The following is a 25,099-nucleotide window of genomic DNA, read 5'->3' as shown; positions in this document are numbered from 1 at the left end:
CTTCGTATAGTACATCATGCTGCACGTGCTTCGTTTTTACCAAATACCTCCAGATGAATTTGTAAAGTCAGGGGATGACATTCAGCTTTTAGCACTTGATTATTTTTAACCAGGGTTCTATCAAATTTGAATTCAGGCCCAACTAAAAAACCATTCTTAGTTTTTTGGCTAAAACGCACATAAAGCTGAACGTTATACATATACCATTGCATGCATTGGATTTTGCAATAACGATTTGCGATTATAGTTTTTTTTGCAATGTGATTGTTGAACAAGCAGATCACCCCAGAAATTGTCCCATAGATTAGCAAAACACGAATACGTAGATTGAGACTGCAGTGTTCTTCCCACAGGCACCACTTATTTAACGTCCAAGATTCACAAAAGATCATCAAAACATTACCCCATTTTCCAATACAGGGGACACTTATATAATTTCACCCGTTGCTCCTCTAGATTAGATAAGTTAGAGCACAAATCTTAACCCCCCTCGCAACTTGCACCCAATCATTCATGTGCACTTACCTTCGTGTCAGGTCAATAATTATTTCAGGTCGCTAAAAATTTATGTTCTAACATATAATTAAAATTGACTTTTCAAAATCACACAATCGTCTTCGAAAAATTATCAATCTCCAAGCAAACAAAGCCACGGTGTTATGCTAACTTAAAGAGTACGCCAACAAGTGTTACGAGAAGCCAGGAAACCCCTTTCACATTTTGGTTACGAACAAAGACATAAATGACAGATTGTTGGAAAATAGCCACCGTTGACCGCACTGAAGTATGTTGGTAATGAAACAGAGGAAAATAAGAGATTTTCACATCTCAATTTTTTTCTAACTGCCAAGAAGTATTCTAACTCAGTCCACAATTCGATTTGATCCAAGAAATATGATGTAATAATCCTCTAATTTAGAGGACAAGAAGCTTAATAACAATAGCAGTTGCAGGTAAACTCTAAGGAACTTTCATAACTTAATGCACCAAGTCTTTAAACATTAGATCTTAGTGCCCCGTCTTTATTGGTTCATCCCATCTCTTTTTGTTTCACTTTTTGACCTCGAATGTCTTCGCTTGATATTGTTGAATCAATTCTAAATTCAGGTAACTCAGAAGTAAAACGTGAAAGTCATGCCTTAGATAAAACGTGATGGAACGAAAAAACGAATTGAAAACCGCAGTACAAGTCCTGAAATACAATCAAAAACATAAGATAAAAAACTAAATACTAAAATTGCAGAGAATCGGCAGACAATGGAATATTACAAGCCTAATAGTTTCAAAACTTTGTAGAAAAACAAACATTAGCATTTGAAGTATTTCTCTTTTTGGGATCAAACTTTTTTTAATAAAAAAAATTAACAAGCAAGCACAAGGAACTTGGCAACTAAGAAAAAACTTGTTTGACATAAGCAGGCAGACAAGCAAAACAACAAACATTTTTGAAACAAAACCTAGAAACTGGAAAAAATCACAGAAAATCATTGCTTAGTCTAATTTCCTCATGCCTGTTTTCAAATTTAATTTGTCATTAATAGCCACGAAGCCACTATTAAACATATAAAAGGCTAATATTGCAAATTTGTCCAATTTTGTTCCTGCTTATGGCTTCAAAAACAATTTCTGTCTAGTCAATATCTACAGAGAGAAGTTCAGATTTCTCGAAGCTAATGTCCTAAAAACAGAGGTTCCGAACAAATCTATCTATTAGCCCTCATAAAACCTTCAAAAAGCTGTTAATGCCCACTAAACGTCAAAAAACTCGACAAATGACAAAAATGTAGCATAGAAAAAGTTGAGATCGTGCTCTAAGTGTTTGATCTCGGCTCCGACAAACCATAATCTTATTCCGATAATCGTGTTATGAATCATGTCCCTGAATCGTGCTCAATCTGATAACTTCAGAAAAAAAATCGAGCTAAAAATTGCTTCCTCTAATCAAGCTTTCGCCAAATATCCTGCGCCGTTCAAAACATTCACCGCCGCGGTTAAAAATATACCCGGCAGATTGCCGGAAAATAGCCGCCGTTGATTACCATAACGTTGAAAGAAGAGAAAAAACTAATTAAAAAAATGTTTTTTTTTTGTACGCAGAAAATTTTAACAGGCAAACTATTTCGATGTCATTTAAGTCAAAAAGATTTTACACAAAATTTTGGACAAGCTGTGAACTATGGTAAAGCAAAAAATTTTGCCCGACGAAGTAAAAAAAAATAGGAGCGCTATAATAGCCGGCTGAGAAGCTGAGGAGGCTATTAATAAACTAATTGAAATTTGTTAATGCTTCGATTTCCCTCTTCCCTTTAACTCAGGAAGCAAAATTTTCACACAACTTTCCACATCGCGTACTATCATCATCCGTATTATCCGACTTAAACATTGTCAACCACGTTATTTTGATACGCACCTTCGATTCGTTATAAACATCAATTTTCAAAAAAAATAGCTAAATATTAGCTCTTAAAGCACCTCCAGTATCTGTCAAAATCCGACAAACTACACTAAGCAGTGGAAAACGAACGAGCAGCAACAATAAATTGTCTCAATGAAGGTCAATGAATTAGAACAACTTCACAGAACATCAATTGCATGCTTGATTAAGAAGACCAGTCTTATCGGTTGGACTTAGCGACTCGCTCAATTTCGTCCTTCTTCTTGATAGCGTATGAGTTGGAGGATCCCTTGCTTGCATTCAGAACCTCGTCTGCTAAGCACTCAGCAATCGTTTTTCCACTTCTGAAGGCAGACTCTCGTGCACCCGTGCAGATGAAGTAAATTGCCTGGTTCACCTGCAACCAAAAAAAATCAGATTTCATAATTGAACGCGCGCAAATTTTTAAGAAATAGACGGGGCACACTCCACTTGTCGTTGGAATGGGCAATATTATTTTAGGAAATATAAAATCCTTCACTTATTGCCATACTTAATTAAAAGGAGATTAAAACATCGAATATATCCATTTCAATTTAGATTGACTATCACGTAAACATAACCGACTAAAAAATCGGGCGAATTGCTCTCAAACGACTGGCGAACGGTTATCTTCTTAGGCAGCTAGCTACAGTTCAGGGGGGCTAGCTTCAGCTCTAAGAGAACTTAACGCTCTTCGTTACATGTTTATCCGTTTCTGAGGCCGAACGGTCAAATGGTTGACGGTCAGGCGAAAAATTGCATTTAACATAGCCGGCAGATTGCCGGAATAGCGGCGAAAGAACAGACTTGCGTGCCATATATTAGAGATAGAAACAGCTACATATCTAAATTGAAAAAAAAATTTGTGATTGACGAAGTCGTTCAGAAACTTTGAATTTTTCAGCTTTGCTGTGTGAACAAATGTCAAATGTAGAACGGAAAATCGTCAGAAGAAAATCGTCAGACAAAAAACATAGCCGGAAGAATTCCGGAAGCAACTGGAAGCGTCAAAACTTCACAAAAAAACCGTAATTGCAGCTGAAGCTATTTCTTTTGTATTCAATCATTAACTCATTACCTCCCCAGGTCTGATCTAAAAAATGGTGAAATTTAAACCTCTCTCACCAAGAGAAACAAAATGTAGCAAATTTTGTAATATTGAAAACGTTTGGTAAAGTAAAAAGTCGGAAATAATTAGAAGCTAGAAATTCGGAAATAATTAGAAACTAAGTTGAATTTTTCAAAAAAGACTGCTCAAATTTAAGAATCAGAAACCGGCTACAATTCTAAAACAAATCATAAACAAAAGAAAAAATTTCAAACGCCAAAAATCATTTAATAACAATAACAAGGCCGGAAGAAAATTTTAATAAATTATAGGGAGTAGAAATTTTGGAAAAAGCTATCTAGCAAACTCTCAGTATGGCCTTATCTTGAATGAAATCAATTGCAAACCAAAGAAATCACGGAAATCTAAGAAATAGCTGAAATCATTCATTTTTTAACAACTGAGAAAATCAATATAACGAACATCAAAGTAGGTGCCAGGACAAAGCCAGAGTGATACAAACTAGAATGTGAAGAATAAGTTCAATGTAAGGAACACAGTAACAAAGACTTATTCTTGATTTTTGAAAGTTAAAACTCAAATTTGAAACAATCGAGAAAAACGGATACATTGCATTGTTCAGCATTCAAGACATCGAATAGACACTTAGTCATCCGAGGCAAAGCTCCATCCCCCTGAACAGGACAAAAAAAGAGAAAGCAGAATTCAAACAAAACATTGAAATATTTTGCAAAAAATGGTCAACCATTTTTACGACTGCAGTTATGAGAATAATTTCAACTGTTTTTCAAAACGTTAAAGTGTATCATGTTGCACAAAAGGACTATTTCTAGTAATTAAAATCAAAATAGACAAAAACTGAGAAAAATTGGAAAAAACTACCAAAATCAGATTAGCATATGTACAATTTTATAAAAACTAACATCGGGGTAGAAGGAGGCGTTGGGTATATGAAATAACAAAAGGAGGTTCTATATTAGCGGATTTTTGACAAAAAAGGATGAAAGATCCAAAACTGAAGAAATTTAAAAAAAAAGACAGAAATTAAACAAAAACTCAAGAAATTTGTGCCTATTTTGAAATTGAAACACATTTTCAGGCTCTGCAAAACACTGTGGTATCAATTTCCGCGGTTTAAATTTCAATATAGCATCGACTAAAAGACAGTTCTACAAGAAAAAAACAAATTACAAGCAAAAAAGCTGGACCACTTAGACGAAAAAACGGCTAAAAACGGTTATCTATATGTGCCATTCAGTTAAAATTTACTTTTCAAAGTCAAAAATTCATTCACTAAACGCAGCGCATGATCAAAAAACTACTCTCGCTCAGAAAAAACTAGTTCACAGGGCAATTTTTCTTTCTTATTTGTATATATGACAGACAAAATAACTTCATACTAATTAAAAATTAAAATAATCATAGAAAAGACAAACAAAAGAAAAAATTCAAACGCCAAAAATCATTCAATAACAATAAAAAGGCCGGAAGAAAATTATAATAAATTATAGGGAGTAGAAATTTTGGAAAAAGCTATCTAGCAAACTCTCAGTATGGCCTTATCTTGAATGAAATCAATTGCAAACCAAAGAAATCACGGAAATCTAAGAAATAGCTGAAATCATTCATTTTTTAACTGCAAAAATCAATATAACAAACATCAAAGTAGGTGCCAGGACAAAGCCAGAGTGATACAAACTAAAATGTGAAGAATAAGGACAATGTAAGGAACACAGTAACAAAGGCTTATTCTTGATTTTTGAAAGTTAAAAATCAAAATTGAAACAATCAAGAAAAACGAATACATTGCATTGTTCAGAATTCAAGACATCGAATAGACACTTAGTCATCCGAGGCAAAGCTCCATCCCCCTGAACAGGACAAAAAAAGAGAAAGCAGAATTCAAACACAAAACATTGAAATATTTTGCAAAAAATGGTCAACCATTTTTTAAGACTGCAGTTATGAGAATAATTTTAACTGTTTTTAAAAATTTGAAGCAAAAAAATGATTGAACTTTTATTGAAATGAAACTAAAGCCTATCATGTTGCACAAAAGGACTATTTCTAGTAATTGAAACCAAAATAAACAAAAACTGAGAAAAAAGGAAAAAACTACCAAAATCGGATTAGCATATGTACAATTTTATAAAACAAACTAACATCGGGGTAGAAATAGGCGTTGGCTATATGAGTTATCAAAGGGAAGTTGCTATATTAGCGGATTTTTGACAAAAAGGCTGAAAGATCCAAAAATGAAGAGATTAAAAGAAGAAAAGACAGAAATTAAAAGAAAACAAGAAATTTGTGCCTATTTTGAAATTGAAACACATTTTCAGGCTCTGCAAAACACAGTAGTATCAATTTCCGCGGTTTAAATTTCAATAAAGCATCGACTAAAAGACAGTTCTACAAAAAAAACAAATTACAAGCAAAAAAGCTGGACCACTTAGACGAAAAAACGGCTTAAAACGGTTATCTATTTGTGCCATTCAGTTAAAAATTACTTTTCAAAGTCAAAAATTCATTCATTAAAGGCAGCGCATGATCAAAAAACTACTCTCGCTCAGAAAAAACTAGTTCACAAGGCAATTTTTCTCACTTTCGCTTTTAGGTCAAAACAGCGTCTGAACGAATAGTACTTCCGGTAAAAAAAACATAGCCGGCAGATAGCCGGAAAACAGCCGCGATAGACGCTTGTGGCGTTACATGAATTGAAAAAACTGTAGAAATAAAACGGACAGATCGACCACCAGTCCTTTCATAGATCACTAGACTTTTTGGGTTAGCTTCGGACTGTCATTTTTATTAGAAACATAAGCTCTATAAGGAAAAAGCCCTAATAGGGTTTTTTCAAAATTAGGATCTTTTCCATTTTTGCCTCCTCAGCTTAGTGGGCGCATATTAATTGCACCCCCAGATGCACGTACAATATTTTTTACATAATGACTTACTATGTAATGGCACGTGCTCTGTAACTGGGGTCGCATTAACTTACTGGGGGGGAACAAACGGAAAAGATCCCAAAAATGATATTCAGAATCAAAAACTCAAGACTCTAATTATCAAGAATTAGGTCATATATATTTGACACTACTTAGATGCACACTATTGACCTTTAATAAGTAAATGTTCATAAATTTAAAGTTCCATAAGTGAGTTAAGAAGTCATTTTTTTGAGTACGGTAAGTCATTGAAAAAGTCAATTCCAAGAAGTCAGGGTAAGACGAAACAAAATCTATTAGACGAAGTTTAAAAAAGGAGCGCTATAATAGCCGCCTGTTAATATGCAGATCAGACAAAACAGGGGGCTATGTAGATCAGACAAAAAAAGGGGCTTCAAAGGCCGGAGGAGAAGGTATTTTTGTTCCGAAAAAATTTTCAGCCAGTATTAACTCAAGCATTGAAACGGTTGATGAGTTTTTTGAATCCATTTGGGTTGAAATAATTGACCCTCTGACTGAAAAATTACTTGTTAAAGTTTCTTATTGCCCAAACAAACGTCCTGGGGAGTATTTTCTTGATCAGTTAAGTACCGAACTATCGGGAGCATATAACGTTATTTTGATGGGATATAACTTGAATTATCTAAACAAGACAGAAAAAATTAAACTAGACACTTTTGCGTCAAATTCAGGATTAGAATTTGTTAACTTAAGGGATGCAACCAGATGTACTGATAAAACATTTACACTTATTGATCACTGTTTCATTTCGAAAGATCAGCTAATTGCCTACAATGTCACAACAACTCCTTTTAACTCCGACCATTTTCTTGTTATCTTCGAATCAAACCTCTCATTGAAATCTGAGAGTGACAACTTAAGAAAGTTTTGACTTTTCCCTTCTAAATTTAACAGAGATCTTGCCCTTGCCGAATGGTGGAGAATGTACCAATGTCAGAATGGCAACGATATGTTTGATTCATTCATCGATATTTTTGAGGAAATTGATAAGAAACACGCAACAATTCAGACTGTTAAAAAGGGGGAGAAAATTTTAAGAATTCTAAGTCCTGGTTAACACAAGAATTGAAGCATTTGATTGCCCAAAACATTTTTTCAAAAGACGTACAAGAGACGTACAGAGAATTTAAGCGCTTAAGAAATTTAGTTAATAGGAGATTAAGGGAGACGCACAACGATTTTTGCATGAATTTCTTCCAAAAACTACCAACAAATAAGGAAATTCATTAAACAGAAGATTAGTGCGAGCGAAAAAAGTGTCCAGGTTGATGAAATCAGTATAAAGAGTGGTGAAATTTCAAGGGAACCAAAAAATATCGTCAATTGTCTAAACAGATCATTTGCTAATCTAGGTGTTTTCAGAGGTTCGGATATTGCTTGTAAATACCCTGATAAATTTAATATACCTGAATTCACATTCAGAACTGTGACTAGAAAAGAACTTTATTCAGTAATTGAGTCGCTGGACGATAACAAAGCAGCGGGACCTGGTGAAATCTCAATTCGTCTCATAAAGTCTTGCAAATTAGCTATAGGCGTACATCTACAGTTTGCCTTAAAGGAGTGCATTAAGGAGAAAATTTTCAACAAAAATGAAACTAGCCTATTTCAAAAAAGGTGATAAATTAGATAGCACAAACTACCGACTAATTTCTTTAACTTTGAAAAAATCTTTGAGCGCCTCCTTGTGACTCAGATGATGGATTTCATTGATAAGCATAAAATTATTAATAAAGAGCTATTCGGATTTCAGAAAAAAAGTCAGCGACAGATGCAGTTATAGAACTGGTTGAAACAGTTTCCTCTAGTTTAGATCAAAGCAAAGAATTTGTTGCTATTTATCGAGATCTTTCAAAAGCGTTTATTTCCATTTCGCATAACATTTTCCTGAAAAAAATGAGATGTATGGTTTTCCCAGGAAGCAAAAGAATTACTGTTTTCATTTCTTGCCAACCGCGGACAAAAGTAGAACTTAATGGCATGTTCTCTGATTGTGAAATCGTGAATCACGGTGTGCCACAAGGAACTGTTTTAGGACCACTCATTTTTCTTTTATATGTGAACGATTTCTCATCTAATACAAACACAACGGAAAAAGTAATTCAATTCGCAGATGACACAAGTATTTTCTGTTGTAGACAAAAAGTAGCTTACATGGAAAAGTCATGGAAATTTTACAAAACACAGAATATGTAGAGATGAACAAACTAACTTTGAATAACATAGCCGGCAGATTGCCGGAATAGCTGCGAAAGAATAGACCTGCGTGCCATATAATAGAGATAGAAACAGATACAGACCTAAATTGAAAAAAAAAATCGACTGCGCTCAAAAAGCTACGTAAAAACATTCAGCGATAAATTAATAAAGCTTGTTAAAATTCATTCCACAGAAGCCTCTTATTATGGACTTTCACTGCACATATGAGTTCCTTTGACCTTAAACAAATTCAAATTAAACTTTTAAAGTTTCAAAGTGCAAAAGTCATTTTATTGAGTGAGGTAAGTCAAGTATGATCAAAGTCTAATCACGCAAATAACCTAAAAACTTTCGCTAAAGCGAGTGAGAAATGACGTCACGCGCGCAAATGCCGTTAATGAGAGGAAGAAGTCATTCAGAAAATTTGACTTTTTCAGCTTTGCTGTGTCAACAAATGTAAAACGAAAAAAGAGCGTCAGACGACGAAACAAAAAAAAAAACCAAGAGCACCGCAATATAGCTACGCTCAGCTTACAGCTTCGCAGATATAACAAACAAAACCGAATTAATCCTTTTCTCAATAAGTTACCACAGTGGCTTCGGTTTGCAAAAAATTGAAACGTTTTTAAGAAAACGTTGAATGATTTCTTGCTCTCACAACATGAAAAAATTCTTTTGAATAGTAACGTAGGAGCTTTTAAAAGTTATTTTTATTTTTAGGGAAGAAAACAATCGGAAGAAAATTTTATAATGTGATTCTTTAAATTTGTTGATGTTTATTATTTTATTTTGTTTGAATGATTTGAAGTATTTTTTGTTTCAAGTATATTTAACCGTATGGTTATAATTTGAATTTACTTGTTGCAAAAAAATATTTTGTACCTTTCGGAGAGGAGACACATCCACAGCCTGTCGTCGGACTGTTCCCGCTCTTCCTATTCGAGTTGAGTCTTCTCTGGGTCCAGCATTGATGATGGCATCCACAAGCACATCAACTGGGTTCTGGTCAGTGTACAGGTAGAGAATCTAAGCAAAGAACACTTCATATCAGCACCCACCACCCATGGTTCTTAGAAGTAGCTGCGTGAAACACTGATTACAAAAACACTTCCTTCGGGTTCTTGGCAGTAAATACTTTAAGTCAGCAGGTAGGATCATCTGCACCAACAAAATTGACAGTAACAAAGATTGTATCAAAGTACCACTTTTTCAATATGAGGATTAGTTTTTATTAAAACATTCAAAATATCTGAAACCATTGATTTCTTAATGAAGTTTTCAGTATATTTAATGCACTCTGTTGCAGGCGTCAATTAGTCGCCAAATGCAGTTTCCTTAAATTTCTTACCTCAAACATATGCTGCACAATTCTCATTGCCATCAGCTTTTTTCCATTGTTTCTACCGTGCATCATGAGCGAGTTGACCAACCTCTCGACAATAGGGCAAGACGCCTTTCTGAATCTCTTAACTTGGTACCTGCCGGCGGTGTGGGGCAGAAATCTGAGGCACTTGTTGCGGATGCCGACGTAATCTTGAATAGATAAATCTTGACACCTCACACTTTCTTCTTGCAAAGACCACTTGTCAAACAACTTGACGGTGGTTACACTTTCTGCTTCCATATCCATGTTTTACGGAGGTGTTGGCTGAGTGTCAACAAACAAATCTGAAACTAAGTTATGTCTCAGACCCGTTAAATAGATATAATATTAGAGGGTTAGACTTTTTCAAACGAACATTTTGTTCGGCTTCGAAGTGCTCGAACGTGTCAGTGACGTAACTACCTCAAATCATATTTGTTTCAAAATAGTAGTAGTAGGTCAGGTTTGCGGCTTCATGCCGGGGGTGTTGTTAGTACCCCTTTTGTATCTTCAGTGGACAAGGAGTTTGTTATGCGGGTTGCAATTTCTACAAAAACATAGTATTCTCCAGGTGCAGTAGTAGTAGTTGTTGTTGGGGATTCGCAGCGGGTTTGCTGCAGGGCTGATTTATGCCCAGTCGTCAGTTGTTAAAATAGAGTCCAATTATATCTGCATACATGGCAGTCGCAAAAGGTTTGCCAAGTGCAGACGTTCTTATCACAAAATCGTTTATTGACAAACTCCCACGGATCTTTTCCGTTTGTGCCCCCCACCCCCCCCAGCTTAGTGGGCGCATATTATTTGCACCCCCCAGACGCACGTGCAATATTTTTACATAGTAATTTACTATGCAATGACAGGTGCTCTGTAATTGGGGGGCGCATAACGTACTGGGGGGGCACAAACGGAAAAGATCCACTCCCACATTAGGTTTATCAGTCTCTTCTTGAGTCCGCAAGGTCTACTGAATTCAACATATTTCTCTAATCGGTTTGCGAGTCTCCAGTTTCGGAAGGTGAATTCGCTTCTAGCTTTTTCCGTTCTTGTTTTTTTTTTTGTAGCCGAAAGACTTCCTTTGTGCGTCCATTGGCGCTGGTGAGGTCAGGTAGTTCGATGCAGTGCGAGCTTTCATGCATGACTTTCGCAAGTACAAGTGGGTCGTTGAGACTTCTGGATTATGCCCAAGTAGTGTAGTCGAGACTTTAGGGCACATCCAAGGGTTTTCACCCTTCAGTTCATCACCATAAGTTATGAAGCATCAACAGTGCATGTTATGTTCATTGTAGTGCTTATGTTCACGTCACTGACACGACCACACTGCACTAAACGACCAAAATGCACAGAATAATCCGCCTTACTTGCCCCTTTCCCCTGAAGATGTCGATGCCCCTCCTGGTCCCGTTAACCCCGGGGACCACATGTCATTCACCATGGCCTAGATACAAGCAAGTTATGGATAGCAGTCACACACTACTACTAATATATCTATAATTATTTGACCTGAACGCGCGGATGAAGGACGGCCAACTGAGATCTTAAATGTTCTTCTGAAAAAGAACAGAATACACCGAATTCTAATACCGAACGACTCGACTTGTTCGTGAGTACAATGCCGCAGCACTGGGTCAGTTTCACTGTAATCATGGTTAAACCAATGTCCAGTAATTTCAGCAGCAGTAGCAATTACAAAAGATTTGCAGCTAATTATTCCGACAATGTTTCTTCGACAAACTTCCAAATTACGTTTAAAATGCGAAACCTGAACCAATTTTCTTGCTCGTTTCTGATTAACGAATTCATTTCTAGCTTTCGTGCTTTCTACGGCAACTTGAAAGTAATTGGCAGTGGCCCATGGTCTTCATGAACATCCAGTAATACAAGTTCGCATTCTTGTAAACCGAACAGCAAAATACATCAATGTTTTAGTAGTAGTAGAAGTAGTGGTAGCAAAAGACTTAACTGCTTCATGAGGCATTACAAATCAAAGGAAATCAGAACACCTATTATGATTAATATCATATTTTTCACTAATAAAAGCAAGTAAATCAGTTTTAAGTTTACTTTTAAAAAGACAGGAATCCATAAAATTATTGAGACTCGTAGAAGTTTGAACTAAATTTCCCAGACTTAAAGCCCTATACAGAAAATTTTTTCAAACACGGATCTCTTTTTTGTATTCGAAATCAAAACTGATGTAGACGAGCTTCATAAGGGTTGATTGTATTGAATTTGGATGAGTTGCAAAGCACGTAAATCATATTTGCCCGTCAAGATTCGGTTCAGCATTGTAAGATCTTTGAACTGCAGCAAGCAGCAAATTGGTAGAAATTTACACTTCAAATGTCTGTCTCGATACGAGTTTGCTGAGAAAATCCACTGAGTACTTTTAACTTGAAAACTTACTAATTTCAATTGTTCAGCACAGCAGCGAGACCATATCTCAGATCCGTAGAGTTGACAAAAGGAATGATTTGAGCATTGTTAATTTGTTAACTTCGTTTGAAGAGGGAATTAAAGACATAGATTTCTTTTGAGTGATATCAAGAGAGAAACCTAAGCCAAGTCTCCTCAATATACGGACTCTCCACTTAAAGTTTCCAGAAAAATAATTTCCTAAATCTTTGACTGTTTTCAAGGGATGACATACTTCATCCCCAATATCTGAAGAGCAGTAGTCCTTGATCTTTCCAACCAACATAAAATTGAGTATTAGAAACATTAAACAACAATGAACTTTTTATGACCAAATTTAAATAGGACAGCACGTCATTTTGTAAAGTCTGCAAATCATTCTTCAATGCTTTTCCATCATCAGCAAAGAGATAAAATCTTGGCACACCAGCGGAAAGTAGGTCATTAATGAATACTAGAAAAAGCAATGGTCCCAAAATCGAGCCCTCTGGAACTCCGCTTGAAACGGAAGCCCATGAAGATAAACAACTTCAGCAGTGACACACTGTTCTCTGTTCGTTAAAAAAGATGCTAGCAACCATAATAAAGTTCCACCAGCTCCAAAGCTTCCCAATTTGCTCAAAAGAATTTAGTGTTGGACACAATCGAACGCTTTGATGCAATCTAGATATAGGCAAAATACATAATCATCTTTATCATGAGCTGAGTAAGTTTCATCAAGATACTATATATTTGAGTTTTTGTTTAGCGTCTTTCCATAAATCCGAATTAATTGACAAGGAGAGGTTATCCTTCTAATGAAAAGATACAGATGAATAAAAAAAATTCTTTCAAACACTAAATGCAATTCATTTAAAGTACTAATTGGATAGTCAGACTGAATGAAATACTTGAGCCCGTTTTAAAACTTGGTATAAAATTGCTTTTTTTCCAAAATTTTGGGTATGTCGAGGTTTCAGCAATGCTTTGAAAGAGTTTCATGACATGATATTTAAACTATCGGTAGACATCCGAAGAAATTCACCTGGTATTTTATCATAACTTATACCACGGGAAGCTTAAGATAAGGCAATTTGAACACCGTTTATTGTAAAGCATAGCTCACTTAATTTCCGTTGTGAAAAGTTGTCGAAAAAACCAACGGCAAGCTGATAGACTACCATAAAAAATGCAAAGAAGCATTTCCAATGAACGGGTACTCATCATGCAATGTACTTTCTTATCTAAGTTTGGTATGTAGAAGCTCACTCCTGAGTCTCTCAAAAAGACGAAAACAAAATGAACCGCCAATTTTATTTGAGAAAAACTGATCAACTGCACTAAACAACCAAACTGCTTAGAATAATCCGCCTTACTTTCCTTTTTCCCCTGATGATGTCGATGCCCCTCCTGGCCCCGTTAAACCCGGGGACCACATGTCATTCACCATGGCCTAGATACAAGCATGTTATGGATAGCAGTCACAAACTACTACTAATATATTTATAATTATTGTGATGCAAATGCATCTAGGGTAACAGTTTAAAAACGGCAATAAGCTCCTGTATCCCGCCAAAAGTACCTGCGAATTGCAACCTTGTGCGACAGCTACAACCTGCAATCAACAATTTGGCCATCATAAATTTTTGCTCGATAGAAGGGACATTCACAATTCGTATGAAGGCCAAGATCATGTGGACATCTTTCGATTCAATCCAGAAGACCTTTTGAATGAATCGCTCTTCTCACCTCTAGGGAAAAACAGAACTGTGTGTTGGAACCAATTAGGGAGATGTAAGCCACTTCAGATCTTTGACCTCAACGCGCGGAAGAAGAACGGTCAACTGAGATCTTAAATGTTCTTCTGAAAAAGAACAGAAAACACCGAATTCTAATGACGAACGACTCGACTTGTTGTTGAGTTCAACGCTGCAGCTCTCGGTCAGTTTCACTGTAATCAGGGTTAAACCAATGTCCAGTAATTTCAGCAGCAGTATCAATTACAAAAAAACTTGCAGCTATTTATTTCGAGAATAATTCATTGACAAATTTCCAAATGACGTTTAAAATGCAAGTCCTGAACCAATTTTTTTGCCCGTTTCTGTTTATTAGCAGAGCCGATCCCTATGTCTACACAGTAATTTAAAAAATTTATTTCCAGCTTTTGTGTTTTCTTCGGCAACGTGAAGGTAATTGGCAGTTGCCCATAGTCTACATAACATCCAGTAATACAAGTTCGCATTCTTGTAAACCAAACAGCAAAATATGTCAATGTTTTAGTAGTAGTAGTAGTAGAAGTAGTAAAAGACTTAACTGCTTCATGAGGCATTAAAGATCAAAGGAAGTCAGAATAAACACCTAAAATGATTATTATCAAATTTTTCACTAATAAAAGCAAGTAAAACAGTTTTTCATTTACTTTTAAAAAGACAGGAATCCATAAAATTATTGAGACTCGTAGAAGTTTGAACTAAATTTCCCAGACTTAAAGCCCTATACAGAAAATTTTTTCAAACACGGATCTCTTTTTTGTATTCGAAATCAAAACTGATGTAGACGAGCTTCATAAGGGTTGATTGTATTGAATTTGGATGAGTTGCAAAGCACGTGAATCATATTTGCCCGTCAAGATTCGTTTCAGCATTGTAAGATCTTTGAACTGCAGCAAGCAGCAAATTGGCAGAAATTTACGCTTCAAATGTCTGTGTCAATACAAGTTTATTGAGAAAATCCACTGAGCACTTTTCATTTGAAAATTTACTAATTTCAGTAGTTCAGCACAGGAGGGTGACCATATCTCAGATCCGTAGAGTTGACAAAAAGAATGATTTGTACATTGTTAAATTGTTAACTTCCTTTGAAGAGGTAAGTACAGACATAGATTTCTTTTGAGTGATATCAGGAGAGAAACATAAGCCAAGTCTTCTCAATATAGGGACGCTCCACTTAAGGTTTCCAAAAACATAATTATCTAAATCTTTGACTGTTTTCAAGGGATGAACTACTTCATCCCCAATATTTGAAAAGCAGTAGTCCTTGGTCTGTCCAACCAACATAAAATTGAGTTTTAGAAACATTAAACAGCAATGAACTTTTTGTGGCCAAATTCAAATAGGTTTGCAGGTGGTTTTGTAAAGTCTGCAAATCATTTTACAATGCTTTTCCATCATCAGCAAAGAGATAAAATCTTGGCACAGCAGCAAAAAGTAGATCATTAATGAATACTAGAAAAAACAATGGTGCCAAAATCGAACCCTGTGGATACCCGCTTGAAACGGAGGCCCATGGAGATAAACAATTTCAGCCGTGACACACTGTTTTCTGTTCGTTAAAAAAGATGCTAGCAACCATAATAAAGTTCCACCAGCTCCAAAGCTTCCCAATTTGCTCAAAAGAATTTAGTGTTGGACACAATCGAACGCTTTGATGCAATCTAGATATAGGCAAAATACATAATCATCTTTATCATGAGCTGTGTAAGTTTCATCAAGATACTATATATTTGAGTTTTTGTTTAGCGTCTTTCTATAAATCCGAATTAATTGACGAGGAGAGGTTATCCTTCTAATGAAAAGATACAGATAAATAAAAAAATTTCTTTCAAACACTAAATGCAATTCATTTAAAGTACTAATTGGATAGTCAGACTGAATGAAATACTTGAGCCCGTTTTAAAACTTGGTATAAAATTGCTTTTTTTCCAAAATTTTTGGAATGTCGAAGTTTAAGCAATGCTTTGGAAGAGTTTCATGACATGATATTTAAACTATCTGCAGACATCCGAAGAAATTCAACTGGTATTTTATCGAAACTTGAGATAAGGCAATTTTGAACATCGTCTAACGTACAGCATAGCTCATTTAATTTCCGTTGTGCAAAGTTGTCGAAAAAACCAACGGCAAGCTGATAGACTACCATAAAAAATGCAAAGAAGCATTTCCAATGAACGGGTACTCATCATGCAATGTACTTTCTTATCTAAGTTCGGTATGCAGGAGCTCACTCCTGAGTCTCTCAATATGACGAAAACAACTTGACCCGCCAGTTTTATTTGAGAAAAACTGATCAATATAAATTGCACAGTCAAGTTTTAGTGACACGTCTATATCTCTACTAAGTTCTTCCACCAACGCTGAAGGAAACTTACAATTTCTAACAACATTGTTGCGTTTATTAAAAGCATGAATAGTGTGGGACAAATAGAACAATGGTAATTTATTCTTTTTTGATCGTTTCGTAGCTGTATAATTGCTAAGAAGATCATCCAGATATTTTGAAAAGAAGAGAACAAAATCCAGGGATTTTTACCTAATGCTAGAGAACACAAACTAGATGACAGATATTGACCGAGAGAGAAATAACAGTCAAGAGGAAAATTTTTTTAAGCTAGAGCACTTTTGAGAATTTAGATCTGGTAGGTCCATGCAAATTTTAACTAAAGCCACTAAATTCTTTTTTTTTATTGAAGTTAAATGGTAAACAAATGTCGTCAAATTTAGCAAAAACTAGGTCCCGCATATGACCACTCTCGTGTGTGCCATCCTGAATTATCTAAAAAATTACTTTGTTTTAAAAGGTCGAAGAAATTTTTGATATCATCATGAAATGTTGATGTGAAGAAGACCCAGTCAACAGTGGGTTCATTGAAATTGCCAGTATTAATTGTTTTACCATTGAACTGTTGCAGCAGCTTTCCAAGCGATTCAGATAATTGTTTCCATGTCGGACAAAAATTGCTCGTTTAAGGTGATATATGCAAACATACTACAAGAATGCTACAAGTAGCGGCCTTTACTTCAACAGCACAAATAAAAATATCAAAAGAGCAACTCTTGCCGTTGTTAATTATCAAACTGCTTTGAATATAGGTAACAACACCGTAAGCACCTTTCACTCTGTTAGCAATGGCTGCTACAGTGTGGTTAGTATCGAACGTCAATTTCGAGTCAGAATCAAAATCAAGCCAATTTTCTGTGAGTCAAACAACCTGCGGACAAGGTTTAGATAAAAAATTAGTCAGCTGTATTCGTTCCCTAGCAGAAATAATGCCCCGAACGTTGATCGTAGTAATTGAGAATTATAGTCAATTAAAAGCTACCTCTTGATTGTCCTAAATAACTTTAACTTGTATTTCTTGATTTTTTTTGATGCAGACACTTTGTATCATTACAAAACTTTTCTTTAACAGCTTCCTTCTTCAAATTTTGTTTATCATCTGCAGATAACTCCAGAAAGACTTAAATCTTCGTACGTCCATGTAACTTGCTTCCAATGGTTTTACTTAAACATATCTTAGCATCCCAAATAGACAGAGAAGTCACCAAAATTCGACGTTCCTTCGCAGAATCGTACGTTCCTAATCGAAAGCAATCTTCAATAGCTAGTTGAACGCCCGTTTTGTCAACTAAATTTTCTATAGTTTGTTCTTCCTTCATTAGACGTTCATTACAAAGTTTTTTGTTGTTTTCTGGTACACCAATAACTTTCAGTTTCTGTAAAAATTTTTTTTATCATTTATGGCTGGCTGAATAATTTGTCTCTCATTTGTCTTGTAAACTTCCATTGGTTTGATATTGAATTCAGTTCATTTTTTTTTATTTCCTTGTTATCCATTTTTTGTTCGTCAAGAATTCCATTCAAAGTGTTTTTCTTTTATCAAAAAGATTCAGTGTTCTTGGATATGAATTAGCTTCTTTTAAATGCACTAGAGTGTGTTTCAGCAAGAAATATAACCAGTTTTTTGTGAGTTTTCCAGTGAGAGTTTTCCAATCATCATTCAAAATATGAAACTATTTAATAAGTTTATCACAGCAGCAGCAGTAGTAGTATTTCTGGCATCTGGGTACACGTCCACGGGTTAATCACACGAAAAATTTAAATTTGGCACGAAATTTGATTATTAGAGTTTGAGTTTAGACATTGGACTGCAGTTTCCACAGAGGCATGAGCAGGAATCATTTTCATTGTACTGTAGAAACATTCGCGAATATATGCCGGTAACAGTTTTCATGCGGTTATTGTCTGCTTAGACAGTAAAGTACACCGCAAGCTGATCAGCAAGTGTAGTGTTCATTCAAAGAATGTGCAATCTGCTTTTTTATTTTTCTTTTTTTCACTACAAACTCGTTTTTTGTGCCTTGTCTCGTCATTGTTGAGAACCCTGACGAACAATCGATGAGAATCCTGTCCCCCAACGAAGCCGTCAAAACGATACTCAAGTCCTTCGAAGTTGACACTGAGATCTCTTCGATGAAGCGTCTCGGGAAGTTCACCAAAGAGTGAACTAAATTGCGATCCCTTTCAGTTACCGTCAGAAACGAATATGAGAAAAAATTGAATTGGGCTAAGTGTGTTAAAAACGTGATCAAATCGCAGGACAAAACATCTATCTGCTACCTGCACTGACAAAGGACGAAGCCGTGAAAGACAAAACTAAATTCTTAAGAATAGAAGAGAACTGCTTGGTGAGGGCGTCCCGGTCACTCTCATTATAGCCCCCCATAAAAATATACCCCCATTTGGTACATTTACAACGATGAGGGGGCTAGAGGTTATCTGAGCAATAAGATATAAGGGGGACCAATAAGGTTGATTACTAAGTGAGAGGGCTATAATAGGAAAGACCCTGGCATCCCACAAAAAAAACTCAAGGTGCGAAATTTCGAACTCTTCAACGATGGAAAGAATATGGAAATACCAGAAATGTTTGCAAGTGAGACTTCCAGCACCTGATTAAAGACAATCAGCTTACTACTCATAAACTCACGAAGCTTGATTCACTTTGAGAGAAGACACAATTCAATTAAAGAAATACAGAAACAAAATTACATTATCATTCGCTTGACTGAAAAGAGTTGGCTGACTGACGAAAATGACTCCACTCAACTTCTACTGACTGACTTCAAAATTTATTGCGCGGATAGATCTTCTTATGGACAAAAACCAGCCCACATCAAAGAATTCTAATGGCGGTCAAACAAATGTTCAAACCAAAAGTGTCTGTCGACAATTTCTGGACTGCTGCCTGCAGTGCCACAATCAATTTGGTTCAAATGATGTATCCATCAAAGTTTTCAACTTCTCCCCATCGGGGATTCTTTATCGCTACTCCGTCGTAGACTTCAGTGTTTTACTGGGAAGACTCTTGATTTGCAAACTCTCCGTCATCTCTGATGACATAAACTTTCCGCACACAAATTTGGAAACAATGCTCAACACGGACTCTTTCGAACAAGAGGATCTAATTATTATTATTCTTATTATTGCCATTTTTATTATTATTATCTTTATCATTATCATTATTATTATTATTATTATTATTATTATTATTATTATTATTATTATTATTATTATTATTATTATTATTATTATTATTATTATTATTATTACTATTATTATTATTATTATTATTATTATTATTATTATTATTATTATTATTATTTTTATTATTTTTATTATTATTATTTTTATTATTATTATTAGTATTATTATTATTATTATTATTATTATTATTATTATTTTTATTATTATCATTATTATTATTATTATTATTATTATTATTATTTTTATTATTATTATTATTATGATTTTTATTCGTGCTATTTTTTTAAAAATAATAATAAAAACAATAATAATAATAATAATTATTATTATTATTATTATGATTATTATATTATTATTATTATTATTATTATTATTATTGTTATTATTATTATTATTATTATTATTATTATTATTATTATTATTATTATTATTATTATTATTATTATTATTATTATTATTATTATTATTATTATTATTATTATTATTATTATTATTATTATTATTATTATTATTATTATTATTATTATTATTATTATTATTATTATTATTATTATTATTATTATTATTATTATTATTATTATTATTATTATTATTATTATTATTATTATTATTATTATTATTATTATTATTATTATTATTATTATTATTATTATTATTATTAGTAGTAGTAGTAGTATTATGATTATTATTATTATTATTATTATTATTATTATTATTATTATTATTATTATTATTATTATTATTATTATTATTATTATTATTATTATTATTATTATTATTATTATTATTGTCGTACTAATGAAATGCGTAGCATTAGTACGATGGGAATGATGACTGATGTATCGACGAAGTCTAATGCTATAGTTAAAGATATCGGAAGATGAAAGAGAGTCAGGGACAACTAATCAATTCAAACGTTAAGGCAGAACTGCGCTTAGCCAATTCGCAGTTAGTGTATTAGTTGTGATCGAGGTCACACCTACCGGTCACTGAAGTAAGAGTCAATCGTCGGACGATTGAGAGTATAGATAACAATGGTACTAAATGTGTACTGCGATATAAATAGTATTAATTCACTGCACTGATAAATGATGGGATGTGATACGGGTACCACATTTCCCCCTGTAGAGAGAAAATTTTGAAAGATTAACAGAAGGGTTAGTTAACTAGGGTACATATGTTAACAATGAAAGTGAATAATGGCAGCATAATATATGTGGATCATCAAGTTTATACGAAAGTTTTTTGTGGTTGCAAAAGTTCTTTAATTTAGTGTTGAGTTTTCTGAGATGTACTTTCTTGGATAATCATAATGAATCAGAATTCGTGGGGTTGGAGGTGTCGTTCGTTGTCGTCACTACTTTGTTTGGCATCGTTATCGTCGGTGTACACCATGTTTATTTCGTCTTCCGATTGGGGGGCTGATTCAGTTGCTATGTTGTTGCGGCTGGTTGGGGTTACTGGAATTGTACTATTGGCTGGTGAGGTTGGCGGGTCCCCCATTGTTGTTTTTGGTGGTGAGTATGATGCGACGCTTGCTGCGTGCCTCTTGTGCGGTGGCTCATCTTCGTCGGACGAGTCAAGGAAGTCGAAGTTTGTAGTGTCTCCGTAGCGTTTTGTTTCTTTCTTTGGTCTAGTGCTTCTACGGGTCTTGTCCTTGCCTGAGTTAGAGTCGTGTGTTTGCTGTTTAGCAACGGTGTTGACGTTTGGGTCCGAGGGTGTTGGAAGTTGACCTATGTTTTTGGCCATGTACATATCTTGGCTGTCGTCCGTTTCTTGGTAAATGTTGTCCTCCTGGTTGGAGTCTTGTGAGGAGGCCGTTGAATCTTTTCGTTTCTTGGGGGAGCTTTTTTGTGGTGAGGTTACGTACGACTTCTTTTTCGGGATCTTGATTCTATTGACTTTTGATAGGTTTGACTTAATATGTCTGTCTGCTTTAGTAGCTTGAGTGTCTCTCTTTCTGATGTTACATTGTCCCAGTATCTTTTGCTTTTGTTCCTTTGCGTGTTGTTCCATGCTGTCGATAAGTTTTTTGTGGGGGTTGCAGACTGTTTTGCGTGCGGCAAAATTAATGAGGGGTATCTTTCGTTGGTCTGCTGTTCCGAATCTGGCAACGTCTGATTTGTTGAGTATACTGTCCTGTTGTCCTGGTACTTGTAAGGTGAGGCTTGAATCGGTCGTCTTTATTAGGGCGGCTCCTTCCGGTATGGCTTCATATATGCCTTGCAGTTGTTTTTTGTTTCTCTGGGCAGCTAGTATTCGACGGGCGAGTTGGAGTCGTGGACTTTGTTGGGCGAGTGGTTGTTGGATGTTAGTGGATGGTAGCTAGAAGATTCGTGGTATCTCACTGTTGTCGCTCTTAGCGTCCTGTAGTTTCTGCCTCTTGACCTCTTGTACCTCTGCTTTGCTGTCTAGATCTTCGTCGTACCATCTTTCCTCTGATATCAGCTCCTCGTCGCCTATGATGTTGTCGTCTAAATATTTAAATGTGTTTGACCAACTTAGATTTTTTTGTTTGGTTTTGTTGTTATGTTCGTTAAGGTTGTATTTGGTTTTCTACCGTAGTAAGCTTCGAAGGGTGATAGTTTAGAATATTTCTTCCTACATATTTGTAGTTCGAAAGATATTTCTCTTAGTGCGTTTTTAATATTGAATGGTCGTTGGTTGGGGTCGAGTTTAATACATCCTAGTCGTCGTTTGACAGTTTGTATAAGGCGTTCTACAAGAGCGATGGAGCGATGGTCATTGGCCGGTGCGTAAATCAGGTTAATATTGTGCTTTGCACATAGGAGTTTTACTTTATTGCCCTTTAGGCAGCGAGCTTGGTCGAGTCTCATGTTCCGTGGTACACCGTGTTGTGCTATGTATTTATTTAAGAACTTCTCTATGTTTGGACCGTTGGCATGTGTTACTAGTTTCAGAGTGGGGAATTTTGAGAAGCGGTCTATGCATGCGAGAAAGTATACTTCTCTCCCCTGTCCGTCAAATATTGGTCCCCCGAAGTCTAATTGAATTTCTTCGTTTGTTTCTGAGCATTGTGGTAAAAGTGCCCAGTGGCTTTTAGGATTTTTGCTTTTTAGATTCTTACCGAATTCTGTGCAGGGTCGGCATGTTTTGGATTTGTTTATCAAATCTCGGTTAATGAAGGGCCACCATATACGTTGTCCTAACTCGGTCATGCCCCAAGCTCCAGGATGTGTGGAGTGTAAAACATCTATGACCGATTCTTTGAGGCTGTTGGGGATAGCGAGTTTGTTGTCTAATAGTACGCAGCCGTTGTGTACGCTTAGACTCCTCCACTTGGCGTGGATTTGTTTGCTGAGCTTCTTGCATCGTTGTTCGTCCCCAGTTAGGATGCAGTCGCGTACTTCACGAAGTACGGTATCGCGGTTGGTCATGGCGGCTATAAGTTTGGTGTTAAAGATGTCGTCGGGGGTTTTTGGTAGCTGCTCCTCTTTTTCTGATGTTGTGCCTATTTTTGGTTGTTTGGGGGGTAGGCTCAGATAACTAGTCATCGAGAAGGCCTTTTTAGGAGAGGGTGATCCCGTGGTTGGATTTGTTTGTTCATTGGCTGGGTTGTCCATTTGTTGAACAGAGTTTTTGAGAGTAATTAAATGGGGCTGCTGTGTGTTAGGCAAGATAAATGGCAAATGCGCTTGTGCTATTGTGTTGTGAGCGAATTGTTGGTTTGTTCTGACGTCATAATTTGTTGTGTTGAAATCTGTGTTGATTGAGTTTTGTGCTCTGCGTAAGTTGTAATTACTTACCGTATACGGTTTAATGGTCTTTGTGACGTGTTTTTGACTTGTGTCTTGTGATTTCTTGTGGCTGTTCTGTAATTCCCTTATGGCTTTTCTTGGCCTGCCTCTTTGTCGTGTGTGTTTATTGTTTATGTTAATGTGCGTGGAATCGTTTGGTGATTCCGTGTTGTTGTTTTTATTTGATATGGAATCGTTGGACGTTTTCATTCTATCATTTTAGTTTAATGTGGAATCGTTGGACGTTTTCGTTTGGTTGTTCATTGCTTGTTGAATTTGTTGTTTTCTGGGTCTCCCGTTTTTCTCAATATGTTTAACGTTTCGCGTATGATGTCTATTGTTGCTATTATGAAATTTTCGTCGTATTCGTTCGGTGGTTTAGCAGGTTCTGATGGGTTTCGTGACATGTAATCAGCTAGTCCCATTTTTGTGCCCGCTATGTGTTCGATGTTAAAGTTGAATGGGATTAATCTATCGTACCATCGTGTTAGTCGGCTCTGATGGATTTTACTAGTTCGTTCTTTGAGTATGGATAAGAGTAGTCGGTGGTCGGTTTGTACTATAAAGTGGTGTCCCAGTAAATAGTGTTTGAAGTGTTCTAGAGCCCATACGACACCTAGTAATTCTAGCTCGTTGATACTGTATTTTTCTTCTGCTTTGTTTAGGAATCGTGATGAGTATGATATTGTCTCCCATCCGTTGCATGTTTCTTGCTCTAGTACTGCTCCTAGGCCCGAACGTGAGGCGTCTGTTTTGACTCTTGTATTTCTTTTGATGTCATAGTGATTGTTTTCTGTTAGGTTCTTGATATTGTTTTTTATTGTTTCGCAATCTGATTGGTGGTTTTCCGTCCATACGTATTTTGTGTCTTTCTGTAGTAGTTCTCTGAAGCCTCAGCATAGTGTTGCTAGATGGGGTATAAATTTAGTAAGATGGTGTACGCTGCCGAGAAAGGACTTAGGTTGTTTGTGAATTGTTGGTGGTTTTAGGTTTATTATTGCCTGTGTCTTGGAAATGACGGGTTTTACTCCTTTTTCTGTTATCTCGAGTCCCAACCATGTTATTTTGTTTTCGGCAAAGTGACATTTGTCTAAGTTTATTGCCAAATTTTCGTTGTTCAGTCTGTCGAGGCAGTTAAATAGATGCTTCTTGTGGTTTTTTAAACCTCCGCCTGTAACGATGATGATGTCGTCTAGGAAGCTAAATGTCTTTTTCAAATTAAATAATGTTTTGTCTATCGCCTTTTGGAATTCTGCAGGCATATCTGTGAGTCCGTAGAAACCGGTATTGAATCTTTATGTTCCTGTGGCTTGACCGCCTATTATGTTGAAATTACATTGGTTAGCTGTATCTTCATCTAGTGGTAATTGGCTGTATGCGTAACGTAGGTCTTTTGTTGAAAATAGTGTTTGTCCTTCGTTGGACGATTGTGTTATTGATTGGGCGATGTTATCCATGAGGCACTCGATGTTGTGCATTTGATATTTGTTTTTATGGATTGCTTTGTTTATCGTTTTTGAATCCATCGCTAGTTTTATTGATTTGTCTTTTTTGACTGTGATGACTATTGGTGATATGTAGAATTCGTCGCTGCATTTTTCTAATTTTGTGTTA

General features: G+C 35.7%; 1 protein-coding gene across 1 annotated transcript; it reads right to left on the bottom strand.

Annotated features, from left to right (window-relative positions):
- Positions 1-2,523: 2,523 nt before the first annotated feature.
- LOC142350272 (uncharacterized) lies at positions 2,524-18,214 on the bottom strand. The gene is made up of 4 exons (XM_075402056.1): positions 18,196-18,214; positions 9,999-10,320; positions 9,533-9,676; positions 2,524-2,792 (listed from the first exon to the last, which is right to left on the bottom strand). Exons 2-4 carry the CDS (start codon positions 10,278-10,280, stop codon positions 2,616-2,618), a joined length of 603 nt encoding a protein of 200 aa, XP_075258171.1. The 5' UTR covers positions 10,281-10,320; positions 18,196-18,214; the 3' UTR covers positions 2,524-2,615.
- Positions 18,215-25,099: the final 6,885 nt, after the last annotated feature.

This window comes from Convolutriloba macropyga, chromosome 1, assembly GCF_964194025.1.
Source record: "Convolutriloba macropyga chromosome 1, txConMacr16.3, whole genome shotgun sequence".
Classification (NCBI taxonomy): Eukaryota; Metazoa; Xenacoelomorpha; order Acoela; family Convolutidae; genus Convolutriloba; species Convolutriloba macropyga.
The sequence above is the reverse complement of the archived record's forward strand: the minus strand, read 5'-3'. Positions and strand labels throughout refer to the sequence as shown.